General features: G+C 39.3%; 3 protein-coding genes across 3 annotated transcripts in view; all 3 read left to right on the forward strand.

The window, feature by feature from the left end:
• Positions 1–5,963, forward strand: part of LOC130215600 (zinc finger protein OZF-like) — a 110,730-nt gene extending 104,767 nt beyond the window's left edge. The window contains exon 2 of the mRNA XM_056447445.1: positions 4,548–5,963. Coding sequence (XP_056303420.1) covers positions 4,548–5,788 — 1,241 coding nt within the window. The 3' untranslated portion in view covers positions 5,789–5,963. The remainder of the gene's footprint in view (positions 1–4,547) is intronic.
• Positions 5,964–7,798: 1,835 nt separating this feature from the next.
• LOC130215630 (gastrula zinc finger protein XlCGF7.1-like) lies at positions 7,799–11,521 on the forward strand. Its single transcript, XM_056447477.1, has 2 exons — positions 7,799–8,527; positions 8,839–11,521. Exon 2 carries the CDS (start codon positions 8,844–8,846, stop codon positions 9,798–9,800), a length of 957 nt encoding a protein of 318 aa, XP_056303452.1. The 5' UTR covers positions 7,799–8,527; positions 8,839–8,843; the 3' UTR covers positions 9,801–11,521.
• A 692-nt stretch (positions 11,522–12,213) lies between these two features.
• LOC130216558 (zinc finger protein 721-like) lies at positions 12,214–25,532 on the forward strand. Its single transcript, XM_056448454.1, has 4 exons — positions 12,214–12,617; positions 15,339–16,378; positions 17,965–17,968; positions 23,892–25,532. The coding sequence occupies exons 1-4, from the start codon at positions 12,563–12,565 to the stop codon at positions 25,085–25,087; spliced, it is 2,295 nt and encodes a 764-aa protein (XP_056304429.1). The 5' UTR covers positions 12,214–12,562; the 3' UTR covers positions 25,088–25,532.
• Positions 25,533–25,955: the final 423 nt, after the last annotated feature.

A 25,955-nucleotide genomic window follows, 5' to 3' on the forward strand; every position in this document is an offset into this window, starting at 1 on the left:
GTTTGTTTTTTGTCTTTCACTCCGCTTCATATGGCGTGTACAGAATCCATTTGGGAAGCAGTGACTATTTGTCACTATGAGCACGTCAGCTGACAGTCACGCACCGCTATATGACTGTTTTGAAGATTGCATAGGAGGGGCAACGGCACCTGTAATAAAAAGGAAGGGAATTCCGCTGTTTTTATATTTATTTTAAAGTTTTTTCATGCCTAAATAAAGTGAAAGCACAGAACAGACTCACATTTAGGCAAGGCAAGGCAAGGCAAGGCAAGGCAAGTTTATTTATATAGCACATTTCATACACAGTGGCAATTCAAAGTGCTTTACATAAACAGGAATAAAAGAAACAATTATAAGAGAAATAAAAACAAACATAAAAATGTTTTTTTATGAAAAAAAATTTAAGAGCAAGGGATGGCCCCTGGTGGTTCGGCGGTATGGGTTGCGTATAGGAAGGCTCGGCTCTTTAAAGTTTATTGCCACCCTTCAGAGAAAGACTGAAAATAGGGAGAAAAACTGGAAAATACCTCTACGGATGATAGCGGGATACAACTGTAAAATACTGGGTTGACAGGTATGCATGTGACACAAAAAAAATAATGTGATCAGTGTATCCTCTAGGATTTTTTCCAGCTGTGGCGGCAGGCCCTTTTTACACAGATCTACTAACTACCTGTGGCGTTATTTCAATGATAAATGTCGTGAGCGCAGTATTACGAGTCAAGATCGCATTCATGTAATAGCCTACATCATGCGAATCTCTTTGCTTGCGCGCCAATTTCCTCTGCTCGTGCACAAAGCTTCTTGTGCGCCCTCAAATACACGCTGCTCGATCAAAGGTTGGGCGGTTTTGAATTTATTTTTGCGGCTAAAAAGTGACAAAGGCGGGTAGTATTATATAGTAATATAGCTCCATATAGCTCTACATACACTTGTCAATATGTATATTTGCATTCACTACTTACTTGTATTTTTTTTACATATATTTATTATCTGTTTTTTATTCCTGTCTCTGTTATCCTGTTGCACTGTAGCTCTGTCATGAAAACAAATTCCTCATATGTGTGAACATACCTGGAAATAAAGCTCTTTCTGATTTCTGATTCTGATAGTGAAAATTTGGGCGGTGTTGCAACGGCGTGCCCGCCAGCCCCGGTCTGCCCTCATAAACCTGTTTTGATCTCCCAAAGAGATGCCATAGCCCCCGTTCTCCGTATACATATGCTTAGAACAGTGTATAAACGCTTGTGATCTCGACAGTTTTTGGGCTGGAAACAGTCAGCATCATCTGGCAACACTGAGCGCAGATTTTCTCGTGCGCTCTCAAATAAACGCTGCTGAAGTGTGATTTAGTGCGTTTATTTAATGAGGATATCTCCAACATTTATTAGATTTGCTAGGAATATTTATGAATGTCTCCAATAGACCTACAGAGCGGTATTAATGCTTGCTGAAGTAAAGTGAAACAGCTTTACGTCGTGTTTGCTGGCCTCACGCACCTGTCAGTCAGCCAGTCAGTCAGTCAGCACGTAACCTTAAAGGGTTAAACAAATGACGCACAGCACTACTGCGTTCACGCGGTTATAATTCACTTACCCTTTAATACGTTTTGCTGCGATTATCACCCGCTATTAAAAAAATAAAATGTTTTGAATGAGAGGCTGTAATGTAGCCATGGCGGGATGAATTTTGGCGTGGCGTCCAGCTATGGAAGAATGAATGTAGCGGAAACCATGGTGATTTTTAACAATACTTTAATTTATTATGACACTAACATACACCGTTTCTTTTCAGTGGGTTACAGTTCTAAAAAAGGCTGTTGAAAAAAAAAAAGAAATCCACTATTTCTCTTATTTTTATGCTATATAGGAGCCATCTGCACACAGCTGCGCTCTCTCTCTCAAGTACAGGTTGTGTTTATTGTCGTGGCATTTATGGCCTGTTTCCACTGAGTGGTACAGCACAGTACGGGTCGCTATGGGTCGCCTTTATCAGGCTTGCGTTTTTCCACTGCCAAAAGGGTACCAATGGTGGGCGTGGTGTTCGACAGAAAGTTTCAGTCGACGTCATTCTTGCTAGAAGAAATGTCAAAGTAAGGCAAGTTTATTTCTATAGCACATTTCGTACACAGTGGCAATTCAAAGTGCTTTACATAAACGAGAATAAAAATGATTAAAAACAGATTAAAATGTGTTGAAACGGGTTATAAAAGAATTAAAAAGAAAAGATAGACACAACAGTGCGACCTGTCGGACATAGCACAGTGCTCATTCAGTAAAGGCACAGCTGTATGTGAAGCTGTACGGGTCATTTACATATAATACGAGAAGCACTTCTTACAGAACAGATGCTTTATCCACATAAATACTTGTGTAGAAATGTTCATTATTAATCTTTCTATGAACATGAGTTGATTATAACTGCAGATCAATGATAGTGCAAAACAGCCTACTGTAACATCTGCAGTTATATTAAATAACTAAATAAATGAACATATATAAACACATACAGCCCCTTACAGTCTCCGATATGTTAACAACTACAGAAGAACTACACACAGCAGACATTTAGTCCTTATTTGAGTTCAAAAATAACAAACAACATATAACCTACAGTCAGATCAAACCTCTCATCTGCGTCTGTAATCTTCAGCAGCACATGTAGCCTCCGTTAAGTAAATTAGTCATTCTGAGTTCATAATAGTCCAAAGGTGATGAGAATAGTTAAACATGGCTGTTTGTTCATGGTTTAGGTTGTTTTTTCCGGTTCCTCTTTTGTTTTTTCTTGTGTCACTCTCGCGTTTGTCTGTTTCTGAAAGGAACGGATGTCAGAAGCCCTTCAATAATCTCATGCACGTTATTATCAACAGCTCAAGAAGTTTTTTATTTCAAATATAGACACGCACACGTGCGATCGCGAGCTCCCTGGAGAAAGTGAAACTGCTCACACTTTTAGACGGCCTCCTAAAGCAAAAATAGGACACGGCAGATTTTGTTCTTCTTGGCTTTGTGGCTGTACATCAAGACGACGACAAGGTTTGTCTGAGCTCGGGTCGACCATGGCTTGTTTTTATATGTATACAGTATTATGATTTAATGTCTTGGCTGTGTATTTAAAAATGGCGGTTTGTTTGTTTTCATTCTCCTGCTTGTGTACGCGCTGGTGATGTATCTCTGTAAACCAATAGCGTTCAGCTGCGCGTCTAGCTCTGCCTTTTGGTACCCTTTTGTCGTGCTTGGTACCCTTTGCAAAAGTGGTACAGTACGGTTCGCTTTTAGGCACCTTTTGAAAGTGGAAATAGTCATAAGAGCTAACCGAAATGTACTGTACCACTCAGTGGAAACGGGCCATTAGTACACTGTTGCCAAAGCATGTTAGATTTGTATAAAATACGTAATATATCAACATCCTCAAATGTACAGCATATACAGCAAATTAAAAATGAATTACAGGAAAATTACATGACAAATAACATGAAAAATTTATAAAAACAAAGACAATATCTCTAAAATGCATATTTATTAAAAGTGTATATTATATAAATAAGGCAAATGAGTTGATTTCTCATGATGTACATATGTTTAGCAGCCAGTTTAGAAGTGATCTCGTCCTCCGAGTATACAGTAGTTTTTTTTGTAATGGATGAGATTAAAGAATGTATTGTTTACTTTTTCTCTCGGTCTCGCAGATTTGCGCGCTGTCATCTGTAAAGCCAAACAGAAATGAGTCTTTTATATAAGTTTAAAGCAAAAACGCTACAACTTTCGAAAGTGAAAGCAAAAGTCAACTTCTGGACATTTTAGGAGATTTAAAAGCACTGATATGGGTTCATTAACAGAGTATTGAGCGATTTTTAACCTTGACCACGGTGCACTCACTCCGCTGCTTTTTTTTTTTCCACACAGCAACAAACTAACAGCTTGAGTCTTCTATTAGCCGAGCATCTACTCTCTTGAAAAGTTTCTTTGTAAACCTCTTCAGCTGCCATTTTTAGCCCAATACACGCAGCAGGATGTTTTTATGAGAATTCATGAGAGGAAAATGCTGTGGATCCGTTCAACAAAACATTCAGTCCTGTTTCCCTGCGTCCCAAATGACTCAAAATAAGACACAACAATATAACTGAAGCAATCTCCATTGTACTGAGTGAGAGTGCTTCTCTTACTATTTGATCTGCATTGATGACACAAGTGTGCTCGGTCTCGGAAAGTAAAAATGTGAGTGTGGGAGACAATCACCAGGGCTCGTTCAAGGCAAATGTGCCTAGTGTGAGTACACCCTAAAATTAAATAACATTGACCAATATAAAATAAACTTAACTGATGATAGTATGTTTAACTTTTTAAGTCAGACTAATTTGATAAAAGAATCACATTACTTGTAATTAAATATTCTTGGGGGCCGAATGATATTTTTTGTATTAGCCAGACACACAATTGCTCTTATTTATTATTATTTTTACTGCACGGTTAAAAAACTAGCCCAGAGCAGCAGGATATGCTGTAAAACTAGCCTTTTAAAATGTTACTTATTTACTTAATTTTCAGATGTGATTGTGAAGGAGGAGAGTGAAGAACTGAGTGAAGATGAGGAGAAACATCATGTCAAAAGTGAAACTAAATTTCAGTCAGAGACTGAATATAGTTTTTTAGTGAAAACAACAGCTGTAAAGGGTTTTACTTGCACTCAGTGTGGAAAGAGTTTTGGACATAAAGGCAATCTCAACCGTCACATAAGGATCCACACCGGAGAAAAACCTTACGAGTGTTCACACTGCCACAAGAGATTCATTCATTCAGGAAACCTGAAAAAACATGAGAGGACTCACACTGGAGAGAAACCGTACACATGTACTGAGTGTGGGAGGAGTTTCAGACAATCAGTATACCTTGATCAACACATGCTGATCCACACTGGAGAGAAAACACACAGATGTGATCAGTGCAGCAAAGCCTTTTTGAGGACTTCAGATCTGAAGATCCATCTTAGAGTTCATACAAATGAGAGGCCTTATTCATGTTCTAAGTGTGGAAAGAGTTTTACTCAGCAGTCGAGTTTAAGTCTACATCAGAAGATCCACACTGGTGTGAGAGAGTTTGTGTGCTTTGAGTGTGAGAAGAACTTTATTACAGCTGGAGACTTGAAAAAGCACCAGATGATTCACACTGGAGAGAAACCGTACAAGTGTTCGCACTGCGACAAGAGATTCTGTCAGTTACGACCAATGAAAACACACGAGAGGATTCACACAGGGGAGAAACCATTGTCATGTTCTTTGTGTGGGAAGAGCTTCAATCAATCATCAAACCTCATTCGACACATGAGGATCCACGCTGGAGAGAAAACACACAAATGTGATCAATGCGGTAAAACATTTATGAGGACCTCAGAGTTGAAGATCCATCTTAGATTTCATACAAACGAGAGGCCTTATCCATGCTCTGAGTGTGGAAAGGGTTTTACAATGAAGTCACATTATGAAGCACACCAGAAGATCCACACTGGTGTGAGAGAGTTTGTGTGCTTTGAGTGTGGGAAGAGTTTTATCAGAGCTGAACACTTGAAACAGCACCAGATGACTCACACTGGAGAGAAACCTTATGTGTGTTCACAATGTAACAAAGCTTTCAGAAATTCAGCACATCTGAAAACACATGAGAGGATTCACACTGGAGAGAAACCGTTCACATGTACTCAGTGTGGGAAGAGTTTCTCACGTTCAGCGTGTCTTAATCGACACATGATGAGAAACCACACTAATGTGATCAGTGAGGCTAAACATATTTGAGTGCAGCTTCAGATCTGAAGAACCATCTTAGGTTTCATACAGAGAAGCATTTGTCATGGTCGTGGTTTACACATCAGTGAAATTTACCTTCCTGAAAACTCTACTCTGTACTCACAAACATCAAATGTCAAATTTAAAGGGATAGTTCACTCAAAAATGAATATTTTCTTATATACTTCTGCGCCATATGATGGATGTAACCTTCACCACATGCCTTGTGTGTAGTCGTGCATTTATACTTCTGCATTTTTTTGTTGCTCTGCAGTAACACTAGTTGGCAGTGCGGTTTATGTGTTTTATGCTCCTATGTGTAGAGTTTCATTGCAGGTGTTTTGTTTACACAGATTACGTTTATTGAACAGTAAGAATGATTAATAAATCCATATGAAACAGTCCCTTAAAAGTGACATCTCGTCTTCAGTTTCGGGCTCAGGTGCGTTTTGCACTCACACGACAAGCATACCGCATCAAAGCCCAACCAAACCACGCTCTGGCACACCTCTTCCAACTGGGCCAGGGCCGGCCAACTGATTTATGCCTGGGCCTTATTCTGAACACTTTCGCTTGTCAAACAAACCAGGAAACGCAGCTGGGAATGGTTCGAATAGCATAGTGTGCACCCTTAGTGTGCTTTCACACTAGCACTTTTGGTTCGCACCATCATCATTGCGTGATGCTCTAAACATTTTTTATATTTTTGCACCAAATAGACGCAAGTAGCTCTCTGTATTTTGGTTTTGGTAACAAAACCAAAAGATTCAGTAAAGGCAGCTGTGATATGCATTTTCGTGGTTGTTACCTAGCACCAGCTGTACACACAACCAGGGGTTGCGCTAGTGGCTGTTTTGGGGCCGCCCAACCCAACCATCCACCCCACCCCCCACTATTCATTTTTGTCCGTGACACACATCCACCTCGCACCCACTGTTCACTTGCGATACACTATCAAAATGCTGTTATAGGACTTGTATCGGCCAGCGGCACCCATGCACATGCAACTTACACCAACCAGCCTGCTCCGAACTGGGATCGAACCGGCGACTCCACATAGGAGTTGGTTGCTCTAACAAGGAGGCTAAAGACCATGGCCTCAAGCGTCTGTTGCTAGAGCAACTTTTGAGGTCAGAGGAGTGAGGTTTACTTGCAGAGCACTTTACTAGCTGGCCTTCAGGACACTCACTCCCCTAAACCTCACTCCCATCAGGATCACAGCACCAGTGTAACCCCACCGGTCCTACACCACCCAACCCGCTCCGAGCTGGAATCGAACCAACTACTCTCCGCATGGTGTTGGTTGCCCTAACAAGAAGGCTAAAGACCATGGCATCTATCGCTAGAGCATCTTTAGAGGTCAGAGAAGTGAGGTTTACTTGGAGAGCACTTCACTAGATGACCTCTACTACACTCCCCCCCCTAAACCTCACTTCCATCCGGGTCACGGCACCAATGTAACCCCGCCAGTCCTACACCACCCAACCCGCTCAGAGCTGAGATCGAACCAGTGACTATCCGCATTGGAGTTGGTTGCCCTAACAAGGAGGCTAAAGACGATGGCCTCCAGTGTCTGTCGCTAGTGCACCTTTAGAGGTCAGAGGAGTGAGGTTTACTTGCACAGCACTTACTAGCTGGCCTCCACTACACACAACAGCAGCTTGATTACGCAAGCGTATCGGGGTTCAGATGGAAAAAAGACAGTGTGAACACAAATGAGCCAAGAAGGTGGCAAGGGAGACAATCGAGCTTGGGTTTGCACCAGGCAATCAAACCAAGTGTGAGAGCACCCTTACTGTACAAGTAGCTCAAACTTGTTCATTTTAGAGGCAGGAGCTGGTGGACATGCAGCAATTTTAATCTTATAGTAAACACAAAAGTATCCAGCTGGAGCTCCTCCATAAGACTTAACACTTGTTGCTCAGCTCTCACGTCTCTCAGCCACGCCCACACTCATCACCGCTATAAGCTGTCCAATCACAAAGCTTTTTCTATGGGTCGATGTCACGTAGCTACATTTTTAAAAGTAGTTTTTAAGTACTTTAAATGTATGCGATTGCGAAGGCTGTCCCAGACTATTTGCATGCACTCGATGCAGAAATATTAATCAGCCTTAATTAAATGGTTAACATTGAGATCAACCCGTTTTCGATGCAGCATCAAACTGGCTTTTGCATGGTGCAATGAAATGAATGGGTTTCATAGTGCAGTGCTTTCCGTGTCCGGTGTGAAAGCTGCTTCGCTCTGTGCAGAGGCTGCAGCTGGAGGGAGAGTGAAACCAGTGTACTGAATACTGCTGGGCAGAGTGGCACAACACAACCTTTATCTACTTATATGTTTGGCTGTATTTTCTTTAAGAACTCCCATAAAAGCTTGAGTCTTCTACCAGCTGAGTATCAAGTCTATTGAAAAATGTGCTTGCAAACCCCGTCAGCTGCCACCTTTATACTAATGCATGCAGCACGATGATTTCAAGACAATTTATGAGTATCAAATGAGGTGATTGTGTCCAGAATATTTGGTACATGTGCCAAATATTTGAATAAACATGTGCCACTGCATCCCAAACAGCTCAAATAAATAGACAACAATATAACTGAAGTAATCTCCATTGAGTGAGAGCGTCTATCCTCATCTTTAAACGGAACTGTCACATTGATGACGCAAGTGTGCTCGAACTCGGAAAGTAAAAATGTGACTGTGGGAGATGATCACACCTAAGCTCAGTTCAAGGCAAATGTGCCAAGTGTGAGTACACTTTAAAACTAAATTACACAGACCAGATTAAAATAGTCGTAACTAAAAATAGTACGTTTAACTTGTAAGTCAGGCTAATTTATGAAAATGTACGTCACTTGTAATCAAACATGTTAATATGAAGTGAACACAATTTAAATTCCTCACATCTAGAGGCTGAATATTTTTTAAGTGTGTAAAAGCCGAGGTGCAAACATGTTTGACCATCTGACCTGCACATCTCAGCCAAACACACTAATGCTCTTATTCAGGATCTGTACAGGTGAAAACTAGACAATGAAACTTATTTTCTTATTTTTCAGATGTGATGTTGAAGCAGAAGAGTGAAGAGCTGAGTGAAGATCAGGAGAAACATCATGTCAAAAGTGAAAGTGAAACTCACATAAAGAGCGAACAAACAGGTTTCACCTGCACTCAGTGTGGAAAGAGTTTTGAGCATAAAGGCAATCTCAAGCTTCACATGCTGATCCACACTGGAGAGAAAACACACAGATGTGATCAGTGCGGTAAAAAGTTTTTGAGGACTTCAGATCTGAAGGTCCATGTTCGAGTTCATACAAAGGAGAAGCCTTATTCATGTTCAGAGTGTGGAAAGAGGTTTACTCAGCAGTCACATTTTAAAGGACATCAGAAGATCCACACGGGTGTAAAAAAGCATGTGTGCTTTGAGTGTGAGAAGAGTTTTATTACAGCTGGAGAATTGAAAAAACACCAGAGGATTCACACTGGAGAGAAACCGTACACATGTACTCAGTGTGGGAGGAGTTTCACACAATCATCACATCTTCATCAACACACGATGATCCACACTGGAGAGAAACCGCACAAATGTGATCAGTGCAGCAAAGTATTTTTGAGAGCTTCAGAGCTGAGGATCCATCTTGGATTTCATACGAAGGAGAAGCCTTATTCGTGTTCTGAGTGTGGAAAGAGCTTTACACAGCAGTCACATTTTAAAGCGCATCAGCAGATCCACACTGGTGTGAGAAAGTTTGTGTGCTTTGAGTGTGGGAAGCGTTTTATCAGAGCTGAACACTTGAAACGACACCAGATGATTCACACTGGAGAGAAACCTTACGTGTGTTCACACTGCAACCAAACATTCCGAAATTCAGCACATCTGAAAACACACGAGGGCATTCACACTGGAGAGAAACCCTTCACATGTACTCAGTGTGGGAAGAGCTTCAGACGTTCAACGTGTCTTAATCGACACATGATGAGAAACCACACTAATGTGATCAGTGAGGCTAAACATATTTGAGTGCAGCTTCAGATCTGAAGAACCATCTTTGGTTTCATTTAGAGAAGCGCTGTCACCTTACAGCAAGAAGGTCACCAGTTCGAGTCTGGGTCAGTTGGCATTTCTCTGTGGAGTGTGCATGTTCTCCCTGTGTTGACGTGAGTTTCCTCCGGGTGCTCCTGTTTCCCCCACAGTCCAAAGACATGCGCTATAGGAGAATTGGATGAACTAAATTGGCCGTAGTGTATGAGTGTGTGTGAATATGAGTGTGTATAGATGTTTCCCAGTGCTGGGTTGCAGCTGGAAGGGCATCCGCTGCGTAAAACATATGCTGGATAAGTTGGTGGTTCATTCCCCTGTGGCGACTTATGAATCAAGTGGACTAAAGGCTGATTAATACCTGTGCTTCAAGCACACGCATATGCTCCAGCGTAAAATGTAACTACATGTCGCTACGATGCGTAACGCAAGCTCTGTGATTGGTCGGCTTGGTAGCTGATGAGTGTGGAGTGTGGGCGGGACCGAGAGACGCGCAAACCCGTTGGAGCGAGTGTTTACAAGTGTCGAGTCCTGTGAAGGAGCTCCAGATGGAAACTGTTGTTTTGTGTTTACCTTGTGATTAAAGTTGTTGCACGTCTGCCGGTTCCCGGCTCAGAATGAGCGAGTTTGAGCTACTTGTACATTAAGCAGGGCTTAATTTGTGCCGAAAATGCTATATCCGGCACCTCTGAAATCTGATCCGGCACCTCATTTTACCGATCCCCCTTCTCAACCACCCTCCTCCCCCGTCCACTATTAACTTTCGCTTTCTTCCGCGACTCCCCAACCCTCTTCACAAAACCACCCCCCACCCCCGCTGTTCACTTTTGTGACAACTCTACATCCTCGGGTAACAAGCTGGATCCCCGATCTGTTCCGGGACCTTTTAATTCACAAATTAAGCACTGACATTAAGGTAGCGTTCAGAAAAAAGCAAAACACCAGCAAAGAAACTCGACACAGAGGAACATAACCTACTGCAGGCTAGTGTTTCAGAAGTGTTAATGCAGAGCAACACAAACAGCATGCAGAAGTATAAATGCACAGCTACGCACAAGGCATGCGCTATGGGTCACGCCAATCACTCGACGCAGAAGTATAAACCCGGCTTAAGCCGAAGGGAAACGAATGAAAGTTTCATCATTAACTCCTCCTCCACTGATTTGAGTGTCTTTTTTTTCTCTGTTGTACACAAATTATTAAAAGAAAAATACTGGAAACCTGTAACCATTGACCTCTATAGTATTTGTTTTTTCTTCTATGGAAGTGATTGCAGGTTTCGACCCTTTTTCAAAACATTTAAAAACAAAAACATGTTTATACTCAATGCTAGTAAGAAGTTAACTGTGGATATTCACCAGTTTTCATCATTGATTGTAAATTAATGTATTTCCTCAACATTCTACACACAATCCCCCCTAATGCAATGTGAAAGAGTTTTTGAAATTGCTGCAAATTTATTAAAAATAAAAAAGCTGAAGAATCACATGTACATCAGTATTGACGGCCTTTGGCGTGAAGCTCTAAATTGAGCTCAGGTACATTGTTTCCACTGATCATTCTTGAGATGTACCAGCAGCTTCATTGCTGAAGGTAAGTATAGTTGTCATGAGTAATTTCCTGATTTATAAAAAAGCTACAAATATTGTATCAGAAAGGCGTGCGGAGGAAATGTCTGTTGCTGTAAATGAGGTAAACGGAAAGTAAAGGTTCATTTCAACTCAATACATGTAGTAGACTGATCTTTATTGAAGATACTACAAAATTGTAGATTTTTTTTAAACCCAAAGGATGTAGGAAATCTCAGAAAAAAATAGAGAAAGAAAAAAATTTTCTTCGGGTCTCAGGAGGATATGGCTTTTTGTGTATATTGTCAGTTGTTTTGGCTTGTCAGTATTATTTTAATTTGTCGCGTTTTTGATGATTCTCCTCGCTCCCGCCTCGCCCGCCGTGATGACGTCAGCACTGACGCGCTCATTCAGCGTCGAGTCTTCAGAGCTGAGGTGAGTCGTTGACGCTTTTTCTCGTGTTTACACAACAATAAAACACACTTTACAGTTTATTAAAGCGACAATCTGCGACTAGTTTCTGCATTGAGTTCACCTCTATCTGTGTGTCTGCTGACCAAAACAATACAGCAGCCAGAGAGGAGCTCTGAGAGGACAATATGAGTGAAGTGTTTGTGTTTTTCTATGTAAGTTGGAATTTCCCACGTTTGTGTTTGTTATATCGCAAATAAGTATGATCTGTTGAGGGAAATGATGTGAGTCTATTTATTATATGGTGCTGTTATTTTTATGTTATGATTTACCTGCTTCTGTATATAGAGTACCATTAAGTGGTATAAATACTTAGTAGGTTTTTAAACTATACATTGGCAAGCACAAAAAAATACATTAGTATAAAGTGAACTTACCTTTTGCTGGCTATAAACAGTTTGATTAATGAATGTTTATAGTCTGAGGGTTCATTAATATTATCAATATGTCAATAGTTCATGTTCCACCTCATTCATTATACATTAGTGTCTTAAGAGCTACACATTGCTACATCAAGTTCATTTAAATTGTGTCAGCTGAATTAAATTACATAATTGCCTGTTGTATCATCTACAAGATGTAACATCATAATGTGTTTATTTCCTCAATCAGTGTATATGAATCAGATTTCTCTGTTTCTTCTCCTGAAGCTCTGCTGCCATCAGTGAAAGACAAAGACAGAGTTTATTGAAGGACAGTGAGAAGATGAGTGATCCAGAACCCTGCAGAATTAAACAGGAAGAAACTGAAGAACTAATAGGTTTGTGTTTGTTTTACTTGTGTTTTATCGTTTACTTCACAGATATCTACAGCTGTTTTGTAGTCCTATCCTATCCGAGCCTTGTCCAGGCACATTTCCCGGTTCATTTGACAACTGTGAGTGCTTTGAATCAGGCTCAGGCACGGTCCAGTTGGCCGGCCCTGGCCCGGTTGGAAGAAGTGTGGCAGAGCGTGGTTCAGTTGGGCTGTCTCGTAGTACACTTGTAGTGTGAGTGTAAAGCGCCCCTAAGCGCGATACTGAAGACGCGACGTCACTTTTAAGGCACCGTGAGCACTGTAAGGATAATTTTACAGTTTGAACCCAAAGAATTTCCAGTCTGTCAGATGAAGAAGAGCCAAAGTCAGTGATTCACATAAATAAAGTTAACTGAGGATAGTTTGCTGTTTCATCAGCAGAAGCCAGCTTCAACACTCGCAATGAGTTCCTAGGCTGCTCTAACAATCACAAATCAACATCAATTATACTCTCACATAACTTCATTAACTGCATTATACATACAGGTGTTCTAACCTGATTGGTTAAAACACAGATAGACTAGGAAAATTTCCACGTGGGTTCTTGCGTACAATTCTGAACAATATCTTAAGCATATAAATGTCAGACATTCGCTAGACTGTATAGAGTTGATTCTATATAGAGTGTACTCTCAGCCGTCTTTATCAAAACTGGGTAAAAACTGGTATCTACATTCAGGCTGCTATATTCTCTCTACACTAAGTCTATCTTGAATAAAAAGGAAAATCACTTTAAACAGAATTAACACATGGCAATACAAATAGGAAAACAATTGTTTTCAATCATCAAGCTCTTAAGTTCCACTCGAGGTCTCCATGATCCCTGACCTAGTTTGGTGGCTCCTAAAAATAGAGTTACAAAGTGACAGGCAAACGCACTGAACATTCTTATATTATATAAGGCAATGTGTTAACTTTATTCATTAGTCAAAATAATTTCAAGTTTAAATACTGATTCAAATAATCATATTAATAAAGTAATGAGAACAAGGATAAACGTTGATTCGTGCTAGGACGGATTGGAAGGCATAAATCTGAATCCATCACCTAGCACCTAGTACACACAACCAGGGGTGCCTAGGAGCTGTTTTGGGGCTCCCCAATCACCAACCCAACATCCATGCCCCCGCTCTTCACTTGTGTCTGCGACATACACAATGTTGTCATGGGGCCTATACTGGCCAGCGGCACCCATGCACGTCACCCCGCCGGTCCTACACCACCCAACCCGTTCCGAGCTGGGATCAAACTGGTGACTCTCTGCATCTCCGCAAAGGAGTTGGTTGCCCTAACAAGGAGGCTAAAGACCATGTCCTCTAGTGTCTGTCGCTAGAGCACCTTTAGAGGTCAGAGGAGTGAGGTTTACTTGCACAGCACTTTACTAGCTGGCCTCCACTACACACACAACAGCAGTTTGATGACGCAAGCGTACCAGAGTTCAGAAGAAAAAAAGACAGTGTGAACACAAACCATCCGATAAGGTGGCAAGGGGAACAATCGCACTTGGGTTTGCACCAGGCAATCGAACCAAGTGTGAAAGCACCCTTACTGTAACTTGTTCATTTAGAGGCAGGAGCCGGTGGACGTGCAACAGTTTTAATCTTAAAGTAAACACAAAGTAAAAGTAGGAGCTCCAGCTAGTACTTGTTGCCGTCCAATCACAGAGCTTGTTCTATGGGTCGATGTGACGTAGGTACATTTTTAAAAGTAGTTTTAAGTACTTTAACTATATGCGACTGTATGAAGGCTGTGCCAGACCATTTGCACTCGATGCAGAAACATTAATCAGCCTTAATTTAAGGGTTACCATGGAGATCAATCAGTTTTCGAAGCAGTAACAAACTGGCTTTTGCATGGTGCAATGAAATGAATGGGTTTCATAGCGCAGTGCTTTCCGTGTCCGGTGTGAAAGCTGCTTCACTCTGCAGAAGCTACAGCTGGAGGGAGAGTGAAACCAGAGTACTGAATACTGCTGGGCAGAGTGGCACAACATAACCTCTAACTACTCATAATTTTGGCTATATTTTCTTTATATTTAATTTTGTGTATTCCTAATTACTATAACAGCTTGCGACTTCTATCTGCTGAGTATCCAATCTGTTGACAAAATTTCCTTGCAAACCCTCTTCAGCTGCCACCTTTAGCCTAATTCATGATTTTTAAGATAATCTATGAGCGTCAAAAACGGTTGAAGTGTTATAAATATTTGGTTGTGTGTCACAATGTCCCAAGCAAATAGACAACAGTATAACCAAAGCAATCTCCATTGCGTCCAGTGAGAGCGTCTATCCTCATCTTTAAACTGAACTGTCGCATTGATGTGTGCTCGGACTCGGAAAGTAAAAATGTGAGTGGGGGAGACGATCGCAGCTGGGCTCAGTTCAAGGCAAATGTGCCAAGTGTGAGTACACTCTAAAATTAAACGACATTAACCAAATTAAAATAAGTCAGACTGATGATAGTACGTACACCTTTTTAAGTCAGATTCATTAATTAAAATTGTACATGTAATTAAATATTTTACTATAAAGTGAACACAAGTTAAATGTCATGTTTAGGGGCTGAATAGTTATTTTTTCAGTGCGTATTATCTCAGACAATCACACAAATGCTCTTATTCAGGATCCATTTTGACTGACCAATTAAAAACTAACTTCTAAATGAAACTTATTTTCATATTTTTCAGGTGTGATGGTGAAGGAGGAGAGTGAAGATCTGAGTGAAGATGAGGAGAAACATGTCAAAAGTGAAGAATATACTCAATCAGAGGCTGAAGATAGTTCTTTAATAGAAAGAACAGCTGTAAAGGGATTCACCTGCACTCAGTGCGGAAAGAGTTTCAGCAATAAAGGCAGTCTCAAGCCTCACATGGCGATCCACACTGGAGAGAAACCGTTCACATGTCCTCTGTGTGGGAAGTGTTTCACACGATTAGTATACCTTAATCAACACATGAAGACTCACACTGGAAAGAAACCACACAAATGTAATCAATGTGGTAAAACATTTCTGAGGCCTTCAAATCTGAAGAACCATCTTAGAGTTCATACAAAGGAGAAGCCTTATTCCTGTTCTGTGTGTGGAAAGAGTTTTACTCAGCCGTCGCATTTTAAAGCACATCAGAAGATCCACACTGGAGAGAAACCGTTTGTGTGTTTTGAGTGTGGGAAGAGTTTTATTACAGCTGGAGAGGTGAAAAGGCACCAGAGGACTCACACTGGAGAGAAACCGTACGTGTGTTCACACTGCGACAAGAGATTCAAACAGTTGCGAATACTGAAAGTACATGAGAGGATTCACACTGGAGAGAGACCTTATGCGTGTTCACATTGTGACAAAACATTCAGAGATCTAAGATACCTGAAAACACATGAGAGGACTCACACTGGAGAGAAACCGTACACATGTACTCAGTGTGGGAAGAGCTTTAGTCAAATATCAAACCTTATTCGACACAAGCTGATCCACACTGGAGAGAAAACGCACAACTGTGATCAGTGCGGCAAAACCTTTTTGGGGCCTTCAGATCTGAAGGATCATCTTAGAGTTCATGCAAACGAGAAGCCTTATTCATGTTCTGAGTGTGGGAAGAGTTTTACATATCAGTCACATTTAAAAGGCCATCAGCAGATCCACAGTGGTGTGAGAAAGTTGGATCGTAACATGGAGCTCCATTCATTGTTATTGGAGAGTTCATTGCTTGACGATCGAAATATGTTAGTTTTTGTCTCCTGATTTAATTTATGTAATTATGCAAAACATCAAAATACAAAGCCTGTTTTCTTTGTACAATGCTAAAATTGCTTATAATTATGTTCTTTTGTTTAGCTAATAATATTTTATTAGGTGTTTAAATATGTACAAATTGTAGCTGTTCATGAAAGAGAAGCTTTGCGTTTTTTGTGATAAATGAGCAGTGTTGGGGAAAGTTACTTTTGAAAGTAATCCATTACAATATTGAGTTACTCCTCAAAAAAGTAACTAATTGCGTTACTAAATTACTTTTTATGGAAAGTGTTACAGTACTTTTAAGGTACTTTTTCTTACCTGGCTGAGGCTTGATTTGAATTTACAGGGTTTTATTTTTTCTTCTTTTTTTTAAATAAAAGAGCTTTACGATTACCAACGCACTGTACAACCTTAATTTACTTTCTTAAAAAAATAAATATTATTAAATAATTTAGGATAACATTATCTTTGGAAATCTTCCTCAGCCCAGTGGTCCGTTCTTTGTACCTTGTTTAAATGATCTAAGATGATTCGGCTGATCCTTGATCTGTTAATCTTGATAACTGATCTCTGGCTAATTTGGTTTTTCAAACAAGTTCGTGAATCAGATTAAAATGTCTGGATGAACTGATCTGAGATCGCTGCGTGTGTTGTGAAGGACTGATCTATCGATACTCGAAATTATGATCAGCAATGCAGCGATTGGCTGACGGCACAGCAGCGTAATGACATCATCTGATTAATATTCAGTTATCCATGTGAGCAAAATTACATCAAATTAGCAGTAAACATTTTGTTAAATATGACACGCAATAACTTTCCACCTTTGTTGTGAGCTGCAGGTTTTACACTTTCATGTGTCAAGAGTATTCCCCATGTATTTCAATGCATATCAATGCATTTAGTTCTACATTTAAAGATTTTTATTATAGTAGCCTAGGCCTACTCAAGTATTTTTAATCAGCGTAAGGAATAACTAAAAATTAATTTAGCATCAAAAAAGCATTTTGATATCGGTAAAGGTGTCTGCAACTTTTGCATAGCATGAAATCACTGGTATATTAGCAGTAAAAATTCATGCATGACTGCATAAATTATTATCTTTTTTCTTTGAGTCGAATATTGAGCATGTACGCGTTTGTATCTAAAAAGTTCATATCAATAAATTTTCTCTTTGAACCACCAGGTGGCAGTCTTTGTACTTTTATTCGGAGTGCAGATTGCATAAGTTTTATTAATATATTAATATATATACTTTTGAACTTATATAACTATATATAATTATATATATATATATATATATATATATATATATACTATTTTCCCAAGTGTATATAACTACTGTAGGAAAATAACCTTCAGTATTTATATGAAATGAGCCTGCTCCCTAGCAGGTTTGAGCTACCAGAACTGTAGCTATGACAACAACTCTCGGATCAGTTTTGATGAACTAAACAATCCTGGATTGTGTCAAATCGTCAATATCCACATCCAGCTAATTGAGTCCACGTACGAAGAACGGACCCCAGAGCTACAGTTTAATGAAAGCTTAAAGCAATGTGTTTGCCACTTTGTGTTATTAGTTACGTAAAAAACAACTGTTCATTGAGACAATCTTCTTACTTTTCTTCAATGCTTCAAAGTAAATTTATGATGAAAGTCCTACTGACTGAATTTTGTTAGGACAGAAAGAAACACATTGAGGCTTAGGTGTCCCAGATTACCCATTCATTCATTTTCCTTTGGCTTAGTCCCTTTATCCATCAGCCAACTGGGAAACATTTACACTCATACACTACGGCCAATTTAGTTAATTCAATTCACCTGCAGTGCATGTGTTTGGACTGTGGGGGAAACCGGCGCACCTGGAGGAAACACACACCAACACAGGGATAACATGGAAACTCCATACAGCAATGCCAACTGACCCAACCGGGACTCAAACCAGCAACCTTTTTGCTGTGAGGTGATAGTTCTAACCACTGAGCCACCATGTCGCCCCCAGATTACATATTCACCCTATGTGTAATGCATCAACTGTGTAAAATGATACATAATATTTGAAGCTTTTCATTAATTTCTTTTAATCTAAGTGGTTTTTGATCGTATATTGTTAAAACTTCTGATTGTCATTACTTCATTTTATACTGACTATATCTGTCAGAAATGAAGTATGTTTGCTTTTTAAATTCGAGTGCAAGTTTCACCTCAAATGATTAAGGTGTTTTTTGTCTACATTTAACGATTATGTTGGCTTGTCAGTATTTTTTTTTTATTTGCCGCGTTTTTGTTATCCGCCGTTGCTCCCGCCTCGCCGTGATGACGTCAGTGCGACGCGTTCATTCAGCGTCGAGTCTTCAGAGCTGAGGTGAGTCGTTGACGCTTTTTCTCGTGTTTACACAACAATAAAACACACTTTACAGTTTATTAAAGCGACAATCTGCGACTAGTTTCTGCATTGAGTTCACCTCTATCTGTGTGTCTGCTGACCAAAACAATACAGCAGGCAGAGAGGAGCTCTGAGAGGAAGATATGAGCTCAGTGTGCTTTTCTATGTTGGTGAGTATGAATTTTTCACGTTTGTGTTTGTTATATCGCAAATAAGTATAGTCTGTGAAGGAAAATAAGGCAATCTATTAACTTTGTGGTGCTTTATATTTTAGGTTGTTGTAATTTACCTGTTTCTGTACATAGACGGGCTACTGCTAATAATCTAATTATGGTGGCTTGAAAAGCCAGCATACTGTTATCTATCTTAAACTTATTCTTCTTCTTCTTCTTCTTCTTCTTCTTCTTCTTCTTCTTCTGAGACTAATTTCTAAGTGTATCTCCTCCTAGGCCTTTCAAGCTACATACTTCAAACTTTCGTCAAACCTTCAAACTGGTCTGACTCGGGTTGCTATATCTTTTCTAACTGATCCGACCTTGGGTTTTCCGAAAAACGACCCAGAAAAAACCCAAAAGTCCCATTGACTTAACATTGGGTCAAACTTTGTGAGCTCATAACTCTGCATCAGACTGTCCTACAGACTTCTAACTGGACTCATTTAACTCAGTCTAGCCAGCAGCCAATAACTGATGACTTTTTAACTTACTAGCCACTCCCTAGCAACCACTTACAGCACCCTAGCAACTGTCCCATAGACTTCCATTGTAAAAGACTCCCATTTACTTAACATTGGGTCAAACTTTGTGAGCTCATAACTCTGCATCAGACTGTCCTACAGACTAGAGTCTGGCCTCATTCAACTCAGTCTAGCCAGCAGCCAATCACTGATTACCTTTAAACTTACTAGCCACTCCCTAGCAACCAATTTCAGCACCCTAGCAACTGTCCCAGAGACTGTGACTAGCTATTCTAACACACGCTAACAGTTTTAACATCCTACTGACATGCTAATCTTGCTAGAAAGGTGCTAGCAACATGATAGTGACATGCTAGTCATGCTAGTAACATGCTAATTCATGCTAGAATCATGCTAACAACATGCTAATTCATGCTAGAAACAAGCTGACTCATGCTAGAATCATGCTAGTAACATGCTAGTTACATGCTAATTAATGCTAGAATCATGCTAGTTACATGCTAATTCATGCTAGAAACATGCTAATTCATGCTAGAAACATGCTAATAACATGCTAATTCATGCTAGTAACATGCTAGAATCATGCTAGTAACATGCTAATAACATGCTAGAATCATGCTAATAACATGCTAATTCATGCTAGAATCATGCTAGTAACATGCTAATTCATGCTAGAATCATGCTAGTAACATGCTAATTCATGCTAGAAACATGCTAGTAACATGCTAATTCATGCTAGAATCATGCTAGTAACATGCTAATTCATGCTAGAAACATGCTAGTAACATGCTAATTCATGCTAGAATCATGCTAGTTACATGCTAATTCATGCTAGAAACATGCTAATTCATGCTAGAAACATGCTAGTAACATGCTAATTCATGCTAGAAACATGCTAGTAACATGCTAATCCATGCTAGAATCATGCTAGTAACATGCTAATTCATGCTAGAATCATGCTAGTAAAATGCTAATTCATGCTAGAATCATGCTAGTAACGTGCTAATTCATGCTAGAATCATGCTAGTAACATGGTAATTCATGCTAGAAACATGCTAGTAACATGCTAATTCATGCTAGAATCATGCTAGTAACATGCTAATTCATGCTAGAATCATGCTAATAACATGCTAATTCATGCTAGAAACATGCTAATTCATGCTAGAATCATGCTAATAACATGCTAATTCATGCTAGAAACATGCTAGTAACATGCTAATTAATGCTAGAAACATGCTAGTAACATGCTAATTCATGCTAGAATCATGCTAGTAACATGCTAATTCATGCTAGAAACATGCTAGTAACATGCTAATTCATGCTAGAATCATGCTAGTAACATGCTAATTCATGCTAGAATCATGCTAATAACATGCTAATTCATGCTAGAAACATACTAGTAACATGCTAATTCATGCTAGAATCATGCTAGTTACATGCTAATCCATGCTAGAATCATGCTAGTAACATGCTAATTCATGCTAGAATCATGCTAGTAACATGCTAATTCATGCTAGAATCATGCTAGTAACATGCTAATTCATGCTAGAATCATGCTAATAACATGCTAATTCATGCTAGAATCATGCTACAAACATGCTAATTCATGCTAGAATCATGCTAATAACATGCTAATTCATGCTAGAAACATGATAATTCATGCTAGAATCATGCTAGTAACATGCTAATTCATGCTAGAATCATGCTAATAACATGCTAATTCATGCTAGAAACATGCTAATTCATGCTAGAATCATGCTAATAACATGCTAAATCATGCTAAAACATGTTAGTAACATGCTAGTAACATGCTAATTCATGCTAGAAACATGCTAGTAACATGCTAATTCATGCTAGAATCATGCTAGTAACATGCTAATTCATGCTAGAAACATGCTAGTAACATGCTAACTCATGCTAGAAACATGCTAGTAACATGCTAATTCATGCTAGAATCATGCTAATTCATGCTAGAAACATGCTAGTAACATGCTAATTCATGCTAGAATCATGCTAGTTACATGCTAATTTATGTTAGAATCATGCTAGTAACATGCTAATTCAGACTCGGCTTTTCAAGCCACCATAAAGTTTGTCCTCAAACTTTAATATCTAGTTCCTTTATTGGTATGAATACTTAGTAGATTTTTAAACTTGGTTTCCACACACAAATATATACATTAGTGTAAAATCAACTGATCTTTTGCTGATCATAAACGGCTTGATTAATGCTTATAATCTATGTCAATAGTTCATATTCCACCTCATTCATTATACGATAGTGTCTTAAGATCTATAAATTGTGACATTAAGTTAATTTTATTTGTGTCAGCTGAATTGAGCAAATTAATCGTCTGTTGTATCATCTACAAGATGTAACACAATAATGGTTTATTCCATCAATCAGTGTAAATGAATCAGATTTCTCTTGTTTATTCTCCTGAAGCTCTGCCGCCGTCAGTGAAAGACAAAGACAGAGTTTATTGAAGGACAGTGAGAAGATGAGTGATCCAGAACCCTGCAGAATTAAACAGGAAGAGACTGAAGAACTAATAGGTTTGTGTTTATTTTACTTGTGTTTTATCGATTACCTCACAGATATCTACAGCTGTTTTGCGTAGCTTCTCAGTGAACTACGGCCCTTTGTAGTAAATATTGATCATGTTAAAAAGCGAAAGCACAAATTGTCTGGAAAAGCAACTGTCAATCTTGACTAACGGAGCAATGATGACGCTGAAACCCACTTGTGTTTTAAATAAAACTGGCATTGCATCGTTTGCAAATGCAAGCGCAGAAGGTGGGAACAAGTGCCAAGGTGAAAAACATATACAACATTTAAATATGAGCGGAGAAACTGATTTTGTCTAAACTCGTTTTCATTTTTGATTCCCGCTCTTTATCATTCGATATGCGGCCTCGTTGTTTCTTATTCAACGTTTAGATTTTGCTTTTGTGTTATAATTTTGCACGTGATGTCAATTTTTTGATTTATGCACATTTTTCTATCCATGATCGCGATACTTTACGCTGGAATTTGATCCCATACTCTGCAGCGTTTTCAAAAGCCTCTGTTTCTGGTGGTGTAGGGATATTTTACAGTTTTAACTCAAAGAATGACCAGTCTGTCAAATGAAGAAGAGCCGGAGTCAGAGATTCAAATAAATAAAGTTTACTAAAGATAATTTGCAGTTTCATCAGCAGAAGCCAGCTTCAACACTCGCAATGAGTTCCTAGGCTGCTCTAACAATCACAAATCAATAACAATTACACTCTCTCCCTGATTGGTTAAAACACAGATAGACTAGGAAAATTTCCACGTGGGTGTGTGCGTACAATTCTGAACAATATTTTAATATCTCAAGCATATAAACGTCAGACATCCACTAGACTGTATAGAGCTGACCTCATACCTGTGAAAAGGATCCACAGTCGAATAGAACACACACACACACACACACACACTACCTTACACAAGTACAATCTGTTTCTTACCCAAGGCTGAGTGTACTTTCAGCCATCTTTAAAACTGGTTAAAAACTGGTATCTACATTCAGGCTGCTATATTCTCTCTACACTAAGTCTATCTTGAATAAAAAGGAAACAGATTTAACACATAAAAGTAATATCATAATCACTTTAGACAGAATTAACACATAGCAATACAAATAGGAAAATCATCAAGCTCTTCAGTTCCACTCGAGGTCTCCGTGATCCCTGACCTCACACTATATTATGCCTTTTTCTTTTTTTTTTTAGTCTTTTATAACCTGCTTTAACACATTTGAATCTGTTTTTAATCATTTTATTGTTTTTTATTTTCTTATACTTGTCTTTTTTATTCCTGTTTATGTAAAGCACTTTGAATTGCCATTGTGTGTGAAATGTGCTATATAAATAAACTTGCCTTGACCTAGTTTGGTGGCTCCTAAAAATAGAGTTACTCCTTATTTGTGTCTAATACCCCAGTTTGTCACGACGCAAAGATGAAATGTTCATGGGTAAAAGTAAAACTGCTGAACTGCAGCTAAAGTCAGGCATCCTGCTGATTTGGCACTTGTTTGTCAGACGGCTTTCCAGTCAGGTATACATCCGTGCTAAAATATCAAAGTGAAAGTCATCATAGCTTGCGTAGAATAGACCCAGATCCCAACCCAACTTTGAGAATAGATTAACGGCGATATTTTCTTGAGTCTTGCGTTAACGCCGATAACGGCCCACCACTACTTGTAATCAAACATGTTAATATGAAATGAACACAATTTAAATTCCTCACATCTAGAGGCTGAATATTTTTTAAGTGTGTAAAAGCAGAGGTGCAAACATACTTGACCTGCACATCCCAGCCAAACACACAAATGCTCTTATTCAGGATCATTACGGGTGAAAACTAGACTCTTAATGAAACTTATTTTCCTTTTTTTCAGATGTGATGTTGAAGCAGAAGAGTGAAGAACTGAGTGAAGATGAGGAGAAACATCATGTCAAAAGTGAAAGTGAAACTCACCCAAAGAGTGAACAAACAGGTTTCACCTGCACTCAGTGTGGAAAGAGTTTTGAGCATGAAGGCAATCTCAAGCTTCACATGCTGATCCACACTGGAGAGAAAACACACAGATGTGATCAATGCGGTAAAACCTTTTTGAAGCCTTCAGATCTGAAGACCCATCTTAGAGTTCATACAAAGGAGAAGCCTTATTCATGCTCTGAGTGTGGGAAGAGTTTTGCACAGACATCAAATTTAAGACAACATCAGAAGATCCACACTGGTGTGAGAGAGTTTGTGTGCCTTGAGTGTGAGAAGACTTTTATTACAGCTGGAGGATTGAAGATGCACCAGAGGATTCACACCGGAGAGAAACCGTACACATGTACTCAGTGTGGGAGGAGTTTCACACAATCATCACATCTTCATCAACACACGATGATCCACACTGGAGAGAAAACACATAAGTGTGATCAGTGCAGCAAAGTATTTTTGAGAGCTTCAGAGCTGAGGATCCATCTTGAATTTCACACAAAGGAGAAGCCTTATTCGTGTTCTGAGTGTGGAAAGAGTTTTACTCAGCCGTCACATTTTAAAGCACATCAGAAGATGCACGCTGGTGCGAGAGAGTTTGTCTGCTTTGAGTGTGGGAAGAGTTTTGTTACAGCTGGAGACTTGAAACAACACCAGAAGACTCACACTGGAGAGAAACCGTACATGTGTTCACACTGCAACAAGAAATTCAGACAGTTGCGAATACTGAAAGTACATGAGAGGATTCACACAGGAGAGAGACCTTATGTGTGTTCACATTGTGACAAAACCTTCAGAGATCCAGCATACCTGAAAACACATGAGAGGATTCACACTGGAGAGAAACCGCACACATGTACTCAGTGTGGGAAGAGTTTCAGACTGTCGTCCTCCCTTAATCAACACATGCTGATCCACACTGGAGAGAAACCATTTACATGTACTCAGTGTTGGAAGAGTTTCAGACAGTCATCATCCTTTTATCAACACATGCTGATCCACACTGGAGAGAAAACACACAGATGTGATCAGTGCGGTAAAACATTTTTGAGGCCTTACGAGCTGAAGGTCCATCTCAGAGTTCATGCAAAGGAGAAGCCTTAATCGTGTTCATTAAGAAAGTGATTTACATATTAAATTTACCTTCCTGAAAACTCTCCGGTATTCACCAGACATCAGATTTCACAGCTAAACGTGTGTCTGTTGATGAATTCCAATCAGGGGCGTAACAACCAGGGGGGATCCGTCCCCCTCACTTTTAGGGACAGACCATTTAGAAACAGGTGATTAATAATTATATGAACATTATATGAACGTATGATCTCATACAGCCGTCCCCCCCACTTTTAAAATGTCCGCTACGCCCCTGATTCCAATCATTTAAAGCACATTTGACAGCACTAATTTACATTTAGCATAATCCCCAGCTATAAATTAAAGCGGTGGAATCAAACGTTCAGCAATGCAGTGGAATATTCATTGGTTTGACTCCAGTTTGTTTCATAAATAAATAAAAAAACACTGTATGTCTAAAATATATTCAATTAAAGTGTGTCCACCAAAGTGTTTTTATTATAGCTGGGCATTGATTAATTTTCAAATCTAGATTAATCTCACTGTAATCTTGGAATTAATCTAGATTAAAATGGCTCATTTGAATTCGCCCGAAGGCATTCAGAATATGTGTGCTGCCCAAATAATGACTAAAAGGAAGTCTTTCAGAACGGGTTTCTCAAGCCAGGTGGCGCATTAGAGCAGGGGGTCATCTCCTGTTTCCAAAATGCATCACAAATTGCTTGAGTAACTGTTCTACTGTGATAATTGGTGATGAAAATAAATGATGTTCAGTAAGATGTACTTGTGTTTACTAATGGTTTATTCAGTTAAACATAAATGTTGATCTGTAGGCCTACATTAGCTCCAAACAGCGATTTCTGATCACCTTAATCTGACTAAAGTCATAATTGAGCTA

Source organism: Danio aesculapii, chromosome 22 (assembly GCF_903798145.1).
Source record: "Danio aesculapii chromosome 22, fDanAes4.1, whole genome shotgun sequence".
In the NCBI taxonomy this organism is placed as follows: Eukaryota; Metazoa; Chordata; class Actinopteri; order Cypriniformes; family Danionidae; genus Danio; species Danio aesculapii.